Raw genomic sequence first — 14,783 nt, forward strand, 5'->3', positions numbered from 1 at the left:
TTAATTAACAATAAAAAACGAAAAAATAAAACTTTTTTTTTCTTTGGCACTTTGGCGCCCTCTGTTGTGGTTCCGCTTTTATTTGGATTGCTTCCACGCGTGCGCAATCCTTTTCCTATGATACAGATTGTAAGCTCACTACTCCGGCACAGTAGGAGGCGCTAATGCTCCTTTAAGTTGGTTGCCAACCGCCGTTAAATAGAAAGAAGAAGAAGAAGAAGAAGCGCTTGTCATGGTGGCACGGTGGTTTTTACAGTAGAAGAGCTACTTGCTGCTTATTCAAGGTGGGTTTCTGTTCTTCTGTTCTTAAAAAAAGGAACCTCGATTATAATGATTATGCGAACTATAGGCCGATCTCCAAGCTTCCGTTCCTGCCCAGAATTCTTGAGAAGATAGTTTTGCTTCAACTCCAGGCGTACCTGGATGAGAATAACATTAATGATAAATTCCAATCGGCCTTCAAACCACATCATAGCACCGAGACAGCGCTGCTCCGAGTCTTTAATGACCTTCTACTAATGGCTGATAATGGACGCTCCGCGGTCCTAGTGCTATTGGATTTATCCTCGGCATTCGACATGGTTGATCATAACATCCTATTGGCGAGACTTGAGCATACTGTAGGCATCAAGGGTGTTGCCCTGGATTGGTTTAAATCATACTTCTCCAATCGGCTCTCCTCGGTTCACCTGGGCACTTGCTCTTCCTCCGCTGTACCTGTCTGCTGTGGTGTCCCTCAGGGATCTGTGTTAGGCCCTACTCTGTTCTCATTGTACATGCTTCCTTTAAGTGCTATCTTTGAGAAATATCACATCGCTTTTCATTGTTATCCTGATAACATTCAGATCTACTTTGAGTTAAATGATGACCTAGCTTTGTCCTTGAATTGTTTTCGAGAGTGCATGTGCGAGGTCAAGCAATGGCTCCTGGCAAATACTCTTATCCTTAATGATAAGAAAACTGAAATTGTGGTCTTTGGCAGTAACGTTCTTCGTGCCCAACTTCGTGATGCTTTTGGTTTTTTCACTAGTTCCTTTTCTGACACTGCTAGGAATCTGGGCGTGTTACTTGACAGCTCGTTTAAACTTGATAAACAAGTGTCTGCTGTTGTTAGATCCAGTTTTTACCAACTCCGCCTTATTTCTAAGGCCAGGCAGTATATCCCGCATAAAGACCTGGAAAAGCTCATTCATGCCTTTGTGACTTCGAGGCTGGATTATTGCAATTCACTCTATTTTGGTCTCCACTCTGCCCTCCTTCATAGATTACAGACAGTCCAAAATGCTGCAGCACGCATTCTAACCAAAACTAGGAAGTTTGCCCACATCACTCCCGTCCTAGCTGATTTGCACTGGCTGCCTGTGAAATACCGCATCCAATTTAAAATTCTGCTGATTACTTTTAAAATCACTAATAACACAGCACCGAGCTATCTTAAGGAACTCCTTAACTCATATGTTCCTGCTAGGGCTCTAAGATCATCTTCACAGTTACTGTTGGTGCAGCCTAGATCTCGGCTGAAGTCTAGAGGTGACCGAGCGTTTGCCCTGGCTGCACCAGAGTTGTGGAACAACCTTCCGATTGGCATCCGGGCGTCTGACTCTATTCAATCTTTTAAATCACGGCTTAAAACGTATTTGTTTAATCTTGCCTTTTCTACCGGTTAATGCTGGCCTTGTTTGCATAGATTTATCCTATTAATTTTCCTATTATGCTTTTATTTGTGCTGTGTATGTCATATCGCCATTGTGTATTGGTGGCATTTTCCTGTGAACATAATTTTACATTTTTACATTTTTATGACCCTGATTATACTTGTGTTATTTCTTTGTTTTATGTTAAGCACTTTGGCATACCGTTGGTTTTTAAATGTGCTCTATAAATAAAGATTGTTGTTGTTGTTGTTGTTGTTTGCGCTTCTTTATGGTGGTTTTATGACAGAGATAAGCAGTAAAAATGTGTGTCACTTCACAGCGTGTGTTTTAAAACTGGACTTCCGGTATCGGTATTTTTCTGACAGCTCGAGCAGGTTTGAGGAACTCTAAGGTAGCCTAGCCTATGCTCTTTCATTACACAGTGATGACGTGGTTGTTTGGTAACAGTAACTGATGTTTAACTTACCCATAAGCATAACATGGTGTAAACAGCGTTTTTCACTCATATGCTGTCATTGAATGACCTCTCCCAGCTCACAGTCACAGCATGACAGGCATGTGTGCAGATCCAGTCTGACAGTTGGTGTTGTAGGAAGTGTTTTATTATAGTAATGTGTAATCTGTGCATGTAGGGATGGGTATCGTTTAGGTTTTATCCGATACCGGTGCCAAATCGGTACTTTTGAAACGGTGCCAGTGCTTAAAGAATGGAGAACACAAACTTTGTCCAAAAACCTCTCATGTTTAGCTGTTTTCCACTTTTTCTTTGGTCATTTTAGCCTTTTTGGCCAGGGTAAAGGGAGTATCTGCCATCAAACAAGAAGACAGCCGCATGTAACTACGACGGTGTTGGCTAGTTCACCTTACATGCATTAATTTAATAACGTGGTTAGCCTACTCAACGTAAATTACACACGAACAACATTAAGCTACTCACCCAGAGAAGAACGGCTGCTGCTGCCATCATCATCCGTCATCATTTCTGCTACACTGGCAGGGCTAGGGGCCAGGACTCTCCTCTTCGGGTTCTTGACGGATGTTGCTAACTCCGGGTTCGATAACAGGCACCACACCCGCAGTAGATGTGTGTAAGGAGTACAAATTCCCAAACAGTGTTACCTAGATTTGAGTTTGATTTTCTTTTATTTTGAAGGTCTGATCATTTTAAATTAGATCAAATATGCACCTCTGCACAAGTGACTGATATGATACAGAGTAATAGTTCAAATTGGATAAATATGTTTTTGCCGGTAATACCCGCTGGGAATTTGCTGCTCACAGAGATGTTTCTCCCTTCTTTACACCGCAGGTGCGTCTTTGGCCCTCTGTCCTCATGACTCGGGTCTTCGTTTACGGTACTCTGAAGAAGGGGCAGCCCAACTACTACCGCATGATCGACAGCAACAATGGAAAGGCTGAGTACCTGGGTTCGGCGTTCACCATCCAGAAATACCCGCTAGTGATCGCCACCGAGTACAACATCCCTTTCCTGCTCAACATCCCCGGCCAGGGTCACCGAGTGCACGGGGAGATCTACAAAGTGGATGACCAGATGCTGAAATTCCTGGACGACTTTGAAAGCGTCCCAACATTGTACCAGCGGACGGTGGTCCAGCTGGAGGTGAAGGAGTGGGTGGGGAAGATGGAAGGAGAGGAGAAGCTGTCACCGGGTAGCATCACGGAGGTGTTTGTGTACATCACCACCACCACAATGTACAAGCCAGACTGGCCCTTGCTGCCATGCTACGAGAGCTACGACTCAGAGGGAGATCACGGGCTCAAGTATAATAAGGAAGAAGAGCTATAAAGGACTGATCTCACTGTGCTGACACAACTGACAAATGGACCTCTACGTGGTGTTAGCAGAATGGGTGGAGAAGCTCTCAGGAAAACAACACCTGGACATGGGTGCTGTTTCCTGTCGTGTGTGGAATTGAAAAAAATCACAAGAGAAATACATTTTAATAGCAGATAGGGAGGCGTGCAATCAAAGTAAGGATAGTGTAAAGAAGGAAAAGGGCACTCTGTGCCACTGAAAGTTACACATTAATAATGTTGTTTACAAATTTGTTTTTATTTTTATGATTTATAATCATCTGGGAAGCAATATGATCAAACTGGAAATCTTTAACGCTAAATATTTTGGTTGGATGTCTGCTATGACACTACCGGTTTAAACGCTAAACACATGCACTTTTAATAATGCAAAGATACAGCACGTACTGTAGTCTTATATGCAAATCCTTTCACATGTTGTGAAATGCTGCACTGTAAACATTGGTACTGGTCATCTAGTTTCTCACTAATGTGAAAATATTAATAGAAAAGCTGATCTGCAGTTCAGGAATTGTACATGTAAATATAAGCTGTAGGGCCCGAGTTCTCTGAACCACGTCACTCATATGTCAGCAGCTAGCTTCCTCTTACAGGGTAAAAGCATCGTTTTAGAAACAGACAAATCTCCATGTCCCTGAGAAAATCATTCCAGCCTGCTGCTGTGCACCTAGAAGAATGCTCTGCAAACTTGTCTCAGAAAAATGAAGATGCACTGTCAGATCAGCCTCAAAACACTGACTTTTTACAGTTTACTACCGTTAACTTTCAGGTGAAGCTAATGTGCAAGTGCCTTGAACCTGCATTCTTTTGTATGGCCAGCCTGTGCTTCATAAAAAAGTGATTGCATAGAAGTCTGTGAGGAAATGACCCAGCTGCTTACTTGATTTATGACCTCACCAAAGAATTTCCTGATGAGTGTGTGGTCTCAAAGAAAGTCTTATTTAATGGCATCTAGGTTAAGAAAGGCTTAGAAGAAGGTTGTCAAACATGAGGCCCAGGGACCAGATTCAGCCCGGCAAAGGCTTCCAATTTGGCCCGCTGGGTGGCTTTGGAAACTTTTACGGTTTTTCACACTGAGAAAGATCTCAGATTCCTTTTAATTCTTTTCATTTACTACAATATAAAATGGACTTGCACTGTAAATGTGCAGTTAAACGAGTTTACACTGACAGAAAGGCCAGTTTTACTGGTCCAGCCCACTTAAGATCAAAGCAGATTGTATGGGCCCATGATGTAAAATGAGTTTGACACCTCTGTCTTAGAGCATTTATATTACACAGATATGAACTCTGATGTGTTTAGTCGTTACATTCCACTTGTCTTTGATTACTTCCGAAATAAAAATTCATTCCTGATTTCTTTTGTATGATCTGTGCTGTTCGTCCCCTCCAGGGGATAAACTTTTATTCTGCTTTGTCATAAGCAGAATAAAAACCCAGCAAATAACTTACACGGATTTTTACATATGTATTTATCTTCTTTATTACAAGAGTCATTATTTAATTTCTTTCTGATTTGTGAGGCTCAACACATTTGCAGCTGTTGCAGTGACTCTCTCATCCAGCAGCTGTCGCTAAAAGAGAAGCTTAGCAAACTAGCAAAGCAAGAGATGCGGGCCCCTGAAGTCTGCTGAGGGGCCTCATCAACTCACTGGCCACACTACTGATGGCCTCTACCAATGTTAGTCCACACAGATGCAGAAATAAAGATAAAGATTGACACCAATGGATAAAGAAAAAAACAGATATGAGCAAAGAAGAAGACAACACAGTGGTAAACAAGTGCGACGCAAGCAGTTGGACTTCAAAGTCAGAGGTGTGAAGGAAAAATGGAGAATGTGGCAGGAGAAGAAAGACGAGCACAAACGCGGTAGTGGTAGCTCCGCAGCTATGCTAAAGTCCACCATGGACACAGTGGTGTAATGCCAGCAGACGTACACGGGCTGAAACCTATATCAGCTGCTCGGCTAGGGCAAGAGGCAGGTTACAGATCGCCAGTCTACAGCAGGGCTAATTAAAGACAAAGTTAATTAATCAATACATATAATTAATTTTTCATTAATAATCTTATTTCCAAGATAATTAATGAAAAACGTTGATGTTTAATGATGTATTTAATGTTTAATGATTTATTTGGGGGGTTTTTTTGCTTAATTTTGACTTCAGTATAGTATAAAACCCTTTTTCTAGGTCCTTTCCCTATGGGCAGAAATCTGTGCCATCAGAAACTGAATTTGAATAAGTTAAATTTGAATTTGAATTACTCGGATTGAATCTGAATTGTAACTTGAATGAAAGCTTTTGAAAACTGAATTTGAATTAGTCTAATTTGAAATTGAATTTATGGTTTGAAAATGAATTGATTTGCTTTGAAACTCCATTTTATCCTTTAAAAATTCAGCTCTCGAATAATTTCAGATTCACTTCTCACCATTCAGTTTCAGTTCTACAATTCAATTTCAGTTCCAAAATTCAGTTTTTTGGGACTTACATCCGGTTCCGGTTCAAGCGCAGATTAATAGAACTACAGACTGATAGCGTTACTGACGGAATCTACAGCGTCTTGAGCTGAATTAAGACTTCAGAAGTCATTCGTCATGTCGAATGACCAGCGGATAAACTCTCAGGTTGGTAATAAATGTATTACATGTATAAGAACAAGCGTCATGTTAACAAATGATAGCCGTACAGTAACCTTTATGCTTATTGTAGCTGCTAGCTAAAAACGCTAATTTAGCCTAGTTTGCCCTGGATTTAGCTTTGACAAACAAATATGATCGACTGTTTCTAGTAGAATTCCAAAGTTGTCATCTTGTACCCTGTCAGAGCCCTGTATGCTTGCAGAGACCCCTACAGTAAGGAAACATGCAAAACGCTGTCCAAACCTTTGTATTTGAGCTTTATTTATGTGTTACACAGCATCCCAACTCTTTAGCGAACTTAATAACTTTAGCTAAAGTGAATAGTTAGTCTAATTCATTAGTGCAGCATTACTGGATCACCTCTGTTTGAAGTGATATAATATGATATACAACTATCACTGAAACAGCAAACTTTGTAAACAAACAACACTTCTCATTCTCTAAACGTTTGGCCACAGCTGTAGATTACACTATCAGTGCTTGTTCACTCTTGACAATAATTACATTTCTAAATTCTCTTTGTGCATTTACAGGTAAACAATATCTAATATTTTATCTAAATGACTGCTTTGTCTTTGAAAAGGTGAAGAGCCTGAGGCCGGTGACACTCCAGTTCTACTCTAAGTACATCCTTACGGTGGCTCACAGGACAAGGCGACATTCCTGTCCTGCCAGAAGAGAAGAGAAACTTCAGAGTCTTCATGAAGTTCAACCACACCTGTCATATGGAATATGACAGGGTTCTCAAACTCCAGTCCTCGAAGGCCGGTGTCATGCAACTTTTCCATGCCCTCGAGGACTGGAGTTTGAGACCCCTGCTGTATGGTGTTCATGCAGTTTTCTACCCCACAGTTACAGCATGTCTGACTGCCTGTTCAGCATATGCAAAAATATATGAGTTTAAGCATGTGATGACTAAGGCCTTCCATTATGGTGTTTGTCATCACATGTCACAGACATCTGGATGATCATTTGGAATAAACAAAAAAACAAAAAACTTGTTACTTCATCTTTTATCTTTATTATTATTATTGTTCTTATTTTACATTTTTCATTGTTAGGCATTGGGTTTATTTGTAGTAGTCCTTTCCAGCTTCTCTCCCTCTTCCATGTTACTGTGTCAGCTTGTCAGCATCTATTTGGGGTTAGGAGTGGAACAGGAAGTAAGGAACAGAAAGTGCCATTTAAACCAGGAGAGGTTCTTATATTTCAGAAGAAGGGATTAATTCAAAAGAAATGACCTCAATGCCATATTTTATTTAGGAACCCTAGAGAGCACTTTGCAAAATAACACATTCTTATAATTTCACCCTCAGATGAGCCAAGCTACGACTGTCAGGGAAGGTGATGTAGGTACAGAGCATGTGAGAGTGGTTAAGTTGATGTCTCTTGTCTAGATGAAGGCACAGGAGGGATCAATGGCACGGCGTAGAGATTCAGTATCTTCAGTCTTCAGTGGACACTCCATTTCTGGCACAAAACACCTGTAAAAGATGGTCGATTTAGGAGGTGACCCGACAACTTCAGCCTGTCAAACATAGCAATGGAGCAGCATGTTTAAAAAAAAAAAAATCTAATTAAGCATGCACTCAGTACCCTAAGAATTATTATGATAGTTAAACACAGTGATAGTTGTATATCATATTATATTACTTCAAACAGAGGTGATCCAGTAAAGCTGCACTAATGGTGAGAAGTGAATCTGAAATTATTCGAGAGCTGAATTTTTAAAGGATAAAATGCAGTTTCAAAGCAAATCAATTCATTTTCAAACCATAAATTCAATTTCAAATTAGACTAATTCAAATTCAGTTTTCAAAAGCTTTCATTCAAGTTACAATTCAGATTCAATCCGAGTAATTCAAATTCAAATTTAACTTATTCAAATTCAGTTTCTGATGGCACAGATTTCTGCCCATACTTTCCCACGATGCCCTTTTTTCTTTATCACTTTAGCGCCCTCTGTTGTTTCCGCCTTTATTTGGATTGCTTCCACGCATGCGCCATCCAGAGACAGTGACGGCTTTTTCCAGTAGAAGAGCTACTGCTTATTCAAGGTAGGTCTGCACTTCTTTATGGTAGCTTCCTGACTGAGAGCCCAGCGGAAAAAAAAAAACGTGTGTCACTTCATAGCGTGTGTATTAAAACTACTTCCGGTATCGATATTGTTCTTACAGCTCGAGCAGGTTTGAGGAACTCTAAGGTAGCCAAGCTTATGCTTTTTCATTACACAGTGATGACGTGGTTGCCTGATAATTGTAACTGACTGTTAACATACCCATAAGCATAACATGGTGTAAACAGCGTTTTTCCCTCATATACTGTCATTGAATGACCTCTCCCAGCTCACCAAAGTATATGTCCGATTATCTCTAAGCCTGTTAATCATTGAGCACGTACTGTACTTTATATTAATAACCAATCCAAAGAGATCCAGTCAGGTCCAAGTTCACAAGTCACAGCATGACAGGTATGTGTGCAGATCCAGTCTGACAGTTGGTGTGTAGGAAGTGTTTTATTATAGTCATGTTTAATCTGTGCATGTAATGTTAATCTGCTGATTGTTTTCCTAATTAATGCGTGTAAGGAGTGCAAATTCCCAAACAGTGTTACCTAGATCTGAGTTTGACTTTGTTTTATTTTGAAGGTCAGATCGTATTAAATTAGATCAAATATGCACTTCTGCACAAGTGACTGATATAATACAGAGTAATAGTTAAAATTGTATAAATATATTTTTGCCAGTAATACTTGCTGGGAATTTGCTCACAGAGATGTTTCTCCCTTCTTTACACCACAGGTGCGTCTTTGGTCCTCTGTCCTCATGACTCGGGTCTTCGTTTACGGCACTCTGAAGAAGGGGCAGCCCAACAACTACCGCATGTTCGACAGCAACAATGGAAAGGCCGAGTACCTGGGTTCGGCATTCACCATCCAGAAATACCCGCTAGTGATCACCACCGAGTACAACATCCCTTTCCTGCTCAACATCCCCGGCCAGGGTCACCGAGTGCACGGAGAGATCTACAAAGTGGATGACCAGATGCTGAAATTCCTGGACGACTTTGAAAGCGTCCCAACTATGTACCAGCGGACGGTGGTCCAGCTGGAAGTGAAGGAGTGGGTGGGGAAGATGGAAGGAGAGGAGACGCTGTCACCGGGGAGCATCACAGAGATGTTTGTGTACACCACAATGACGTACCAGCCAGACTGGCCCTTGCTGCCGTGCTACGAGAGCTACGACTCAGAGGGAGATCACGGGCTCAAGTATAATTATAAAGAATAGCTATAAAGAGGGACTGATCTCACTGTGCTGACACAACTGACAAAATGGACCTCTGTGTGGTGTTAGCAGAATGGGTGAAGAAGCTATCAGGAAAACAACACCTGGACATGGGTGCTGTTTCCTGTCGTGTGTGGAATTGAAAGAAATCACAAGAGAAATACATTTTAATAGCAGATAGGGAGGCGTGCAATCAAAGTAAGGATAGCGTCGAGAAGGAAAAGGGGACATTGTGCCACTAAGAGTTGCAGATTATTAACGTTGCTTACAAATTTGTTTTTATTTTTATGATTTATAATCATCTGGGAAGCAATATGATCAAACTGGAAATCTTTAACGCTAAATATTTTGGTTGGATGTCTGCTATGACACTACCGGTTTAAACGCTAAACACATGCACTTTTAATAATGCAAAGATACAGCACGTACTGTAGTCTTATATGCAAATCCTTTCATATGTTGTGAATTGCTGCACTGTAAACATGGGTGCTTACCATCTAGTTTCTCACTAATGTGAAAATATTAATAGAAAAGCTGATCTGCAGTTCAGTATTTGCACATCTATAGTAAATGTAAGCTGTAGGGGCAGCGTTCTCTGAACCACGTGCACCCATTTGTCAGCAGCTAGCTTCCTCTTACAGGGTAAAAGCATCGTTTTAGAAACAGACAAACCTCCATGTCCCTGAGAAAATCACTCCAGCCTGCTGCTGTGCACCTAGAAGAATGCTCTCCAAACCTTTCTCAGAAAAATGAAGATGTACTGTCAGATCAGCCTCATAACACTGACTTTTTACAGTTTACTACCGTTAACATTCCAGGTGAAGCTAATGTGCAAGTGCCTTGAACCTGCATTCTTTTGTATGGCCAGCCTGTGGTTCATAAAAATGTGTTTGCATAGAAGTCTGGAAGGAAATGACCCAGCTGCTTACTTGATATATAACCTCACCAAAGACTTTCCTGATGAGTGTGTAGTCTCAAAGAAATTCTTATTTAATGGCATCTAGGTTAAAAAAGGTTTAGAAGAAGGTTGTCAAACATGAGGCCCAAGGGCCAGATTCAGCCCGGCTGGTGGGCTTTGGAAACTTATAGCTTTTCACACTGAGAAAGATCTCAGATTCCTTTTAATTCTTTTCATTTACTACAATATAAAAACCTACTTGCACTGTAAATGTGCAGTTAAACGAGTTTACACTGACAGAAAGGCCAGTTTTACTGGTCCAGCCCACTTAAGATCAAAGCAGATTGTATGTGGCCCATGATGTAAAATGAGTTTGACACCTCTGTCTTAGAGCATTTATATTACACAGATATGAACTCTGATGTGTTTAATCGTTACATTCCACTTGTCTTTGATTACCTCTGAAATAAAAATTCATTCCTGATTTCTTTTGTATGATCTGTGCTGTGTTCGTCCCCTCCAGGGGATAAACTTTTATTCTGCTTTGTCATAAGCAGAATAAATATCCTGCAAACTACTTACAGGGATTTTTAAATATGTATTTATCTTCTTTATTACCAAAGTCATTTATTAATTTCTTTCTGATTTGTAAGGCTCAACACATTTGCAGCTGTTGCAGAGCCTCCCTAATCCAGCAGCTGTCGCTAAAAGAGAAACTGTGCTAGTTTGCTGGTACAAAAACAAAGCAAGAGATGTGGCACCTGAAGTCTGCTGAGGGGCCTCATCAACTCAGTGGCCACACTACTGATGGCCTCTACTAATGTTAGTCCACACAGATACAGAAATAGACATAAAGATTGACACCAATGGAGAAAGATAAAAACAGATATGAGCAGAAAGAAAAGACACAAAGGATATTGGGGCAATGGTTCTTTGAGCAAAGAAGAAGACAACACAGTGGTAAACAAGTGCGACGCAAGCAGTTGGACTCCAAAGTCAGAGGTGTGAAGGAAAAATGGAGAATGTGGCAGGAGAAGAAAGACGAGCAGGAACACGGTAGTGGTACCTCCACAGCTATGCTAAAGTCCACCATGGACACAGTGGTGTTGTAATGCCAGGAGACGTGCACGGCTAGGGCAAGAGGCAGGTTACAGATCGCCAGTCTACAGCAGGGCTAATTAATGACAAAGTTAATTAATCAATACATATAATTAATTTTTCATTAATAATCTTATTTCCAAGATAGTTAATGAAAAATATTGATGTTTAATGATGTATTTAATGTTTAGTGGTTTATTTGTTGTTGTTTTTTGCTTAATTTTGACTTCAGTATAGTATAAAACCCAGGGGCGATTCTAGGATCAGAGCTTTGGGGGTGCTGAGCACCCAGAGAGCTGCCCAGCCAGGCAAGATAAACTTTACTTGTCACGATGAGACTTCTTCCCCATCTCTGTGAGTCCCTGCATCCTTAAATGTCTCCAGTTGTCCCGAGTTCCCTCTGACTGTCTCCTTGGTGCATTTAGACCCCTGTTCCTCCCTGTCCTCGTCCTCTGTTGTTTTCGTCTCCGCTATCAGTCATCATAATTTTATCCTCTCTGTGCAAGTCTGCAAATTTCTTTATTAAATCATAAGATTCTTAAATTCATCAAGTCTCTCTGTGCCTGTTCCTCGTCACAAAACATGACATCACTGTTTTGTACATTTTAACACAATTTAATCCCCACATTTGTGAAAGAAAAGCAAAACACTTTTTTAAAGTCTGTAACAAAACCATCAAATCTGATAAAGGTTATTTAAATGCTGCAAAAGAAGAATGGATTGGAATTTTTTTTAAAAATACATATCCTAACCTTAATTACTGGGGAGAATAATGAATGATGCTCATGGTGAGTAAGAAGTAAACTGAGCGCATTTTTTGCACAGAGATTCACTTTTAATGTGTATGTATAATATAATACAGATACATAGAAAATACACTCCAAAAATAGACGAGTCCTTGAAATGTACAAAATATTATTAAAAAATTAGAAAAATGGAGACACCTTGGCCTCTGGTACAATGTATACAATGTATGAAAAGATCTTTACTGCAGATACTACTGTGGCTCTGCAGATTTTTCTTTCTTTTAACCTATGTCGCCTCACCTTGAGGTTGGCAAATCTGTCTATCACATTTTGGTGGTCAAGTCTCTCAAGCATCTCTTTCTCAACTGACATCACAGCCAGGTGCTGGAGTCTGCTTTGACCCATGGTCCTTCTCAGCCAGGTATAGAGCTGACTCAAGACACTAAAAGACCTTTCACAGCTACAGCTGCTAACTGGGTTTGTTAGGGCAACCTGAACAACAGCTTTCAGTGTGGGGAAGATCTGATTATCCAGAAGATTGTACAATGTTAACATATCTGGAACGGCACCAGCCTCACTCTTGAGCTTCAAAAAGTTTTTGGCAACTGTGACTTCCTCTGACTGAAGTTCAATATGGTAATGCAGTGCCAGGGCTGACAACCCAGTTTGTTTTGCAGATTCTGTATAGCAGCTTTAATATAGGGAGGACACAACTTCCAGATTTTATGAGTAAAATTAGTTTGTTTGTTTTTTTCTTTGTCAGTTTAACAGTTTCTGTTGTGCCTGTCACTGTTCCCTGTCTGTTTTCTTACCTGGTTCTTCCTGACCTTGTACTTTCTCCTCAGGTTCTCCTCTTTCCTCTCTCCCTCTTTGGACTGACAATCATACACAAATAGATTTTTAAATCTAATTGAATACAAAATACTATAAAGATCACTAATAAAAAAGTCCTCTCTCAGTGTACTTTCAACCAAAAGGCAAATGACCAAACCACATGTACATCTAATAAAGGATATAAATATTGAAACACTGAACCAACATTATCCTTTATTAATCTTACACGTTTACCTGGATCACACACACACACACACACACACACACACACACACACACACACACACACACACACACACACACACACACACACACACACACCAGGAGTTATAAGGTTAATGGGCACATGCATAATATCGGCACATGCACATAGGACAAAATAACCAGTTTCTCTCATTGCATTTCAAACAGGACAGTGGTAACAACAGTAGCTACGGACAATGTTAAGTTTTAGATTTTAAATAGGTTATATACATTTCAATGGGAGCAACAGGACGGTCAAATGTCAATGATTTTTCTACAGAGCAGGACGGATTGTAGCAAACATAGTCGGGAAACACGTTTTCAACACTGCAGGTTACCTGGTGTAATGTTTTTCAGCCTATAAGAAACATGGTCTGACTGCTACCTAACTATATATATCTATCTATACTTTTGTTGTTAAAATGTTCCATCTCAATTAAGTACTGTATGCTTTTTATGTTTTTAGTAGTGTGTCCCACAAACAGAAAATATTACAAAATATTGTAAAAAAAAAAAAAAGAAAGAAAGAAAGAAATCTTTGGGGGTGCTTTGATTCAAAATGGGCTAAAATAGCCCCTGCTCTGAATGCTCAGTGTCACCTCTGAGAAGTTGAAACAGAGAATCAGATCAGCTGGAAAAAAAACGGAAACATTTCAAACAGACTGAAGTTCAACTGGAGCCTGATATTGAATCTGGTTACATTGTTTTAGGTAGATCAAAAAAACAACAACAGCAGCAACAACAATAACAGCAACTGAGAGACCAACTTTCAGTCCAACAGATCCATCCTTCTTGCCTTTAGCCTCCTTCCCTCCATCCTCTGTGTGTCCTCCTGTCTGACCTGCAGGTGAGAAACAGGTGTGAGGTGTCAGCTGTCAGGTAGGTGATGAGTGAAGAACAGAACAGAATCCATTTCCTCTTCAAACTGCTGTCAGACATTATCTACTGCACTCTGATCACATCACTCAGACCAGCTGCTTTCTACAAAGTCTCATCAACAACATCTTTAGAAACAAACATCAACAACCAGGAAGCAGCTTCACCTCTGATCACACACACACTCTACTCTACTCACTCACCTGGAGGATCAACTCTCAGGCTGATGATGTTGATGGAGTGAGTCTTCAGATTAGCTCTCTTCCCACGATTTGTTCCCCTCATGAAGAAACAACACTTGTACGTTCCAGTGTCATTAATCGTCACACTCTTCAGAATCAGAGACACGTCTCCATCCTTCATCTGTCTGTCCTGCAGATCCACCCGGTTCTTAAAAGATGGATGCTGGTTGTCTAACATAGACTGCTTATCCTGATATAAAAAGATATTATCTGTCCCCAGGTCAGCTCTGTTCCACTCTACAGCTATGATGTTGTTGTTTGGAGCTCGACATGGCAGAGTGACTTTCTCTCCAGACTCAGCTGTGATGTTTTTCAGGTCTGAAAAAGGAAACACAGAGCAGAGAGAATAAAATGGCCAAAGTGTTTCAGATAAAACAAACTTTAATATTAGACAGATAATAGATCACAGACACGCTGAACTCTACTGACTC

At 40.4% G+C, this 14,783-nt stretch overlaps 2 protein-coding genes across 4 annotated transcripts; both read left to right on the forward strand.

Moving 5' to 3' along the window:
• Nucleotides 1–184: 184 nt before the first annotated feature.
• On the forward strand, nt 185–4,847 carry LOC106096423 (gamma-glutamylaminecyclotransferase B). Of its 2 annotated transcripts, none has more exons than XM_005460760.4 (2): nt 185–284; nt 2,965–4,847. In XM_005460760.4, the coding sequence occupies exon 2, from the start codon at nt 2,989–2,991 to the stop codon at nt 3,460–3,462; it is 474 nt and encodes a 157-aa protein (XP_005460817.1). In that variant the 5' UTR covers nt 185–284; nt 2,965–2,988; the 3' UTR covers nt 3,463–4,847. The 2 variants fall into 2 exon arrangements, with proteins under 2 accessions (XP_005460817.1, XP_005460819.1); XM_005460762.4 differs by lacking the exon at nt 185–284 and adding an exon at nt 1,924–2,046.
• Nucleotides 4,848–8,056: 3,209 nt separating this feature from the next.
• On the forward strand, nt 8,057–10,797 carry LOC100708742 (gamma-glutamylaminecyclotransferase). Of its 2 annotated transcripts, none has more exons than XM_019351757.2 (2): nt 8,057–8,189; nt 8,933–10,797. In XM_019351757.2, exon 2 carries the CDS (start codon nt 8,957–8,959, stop codon nt 9,416–9,418), a length of 462 nt encoding a protein of 153 aa, XP_019207302.1. In that variant the 5' UTR covers nt 8,057–8,189; nt 8,933–8,956; the 3' UTR covers nt 9,419–10,797. The 2 variants fall into 2 exon arrangements, with proteins under 2 accessions (XP_019207302.1, XP_019207303.1); XM_019351758.2 differs by lacking the exon at nt 8,057–8,189 and adding an exon at nt 8,309–8,602.
• The last annotated feature ends 3,986 nt before the right edge of the window (nt 10,798–14,783 follow it).

The sequence above is a fragment of the Oreochromis niloticus genome, linkage group LG23 (genome assembly GCF_001858045.2).
Source record: "Oreochromis niloticus isolate F11D_XX linkage group LG23, O_niloticus_UMD_NMBU, whole genome shotgun sequence".
NCBI classification, from domain to species: Eukaryota; Metazoa; Chordata; class Actinopteri; order Cichliformes; family Cichlidae; genus Oreochromis; species Oreochromis niloticus.

Coding starts and splice junctions, on each gene's coding strand:
- LOC100708742 (XM_019351757.2), top strand. CDS start 8,957: ATGACTCGGGTCTTCGTTTACGGCACTCTGAAGAAGGGGCAGCCCAAC.
- LOC106096423 (XM_005460760.4), top strand. CDS start 2,989: ATGACTCGGGTCTTCGTTTACGGTACTCTGAAGAAGGGGCAGCCCAAC.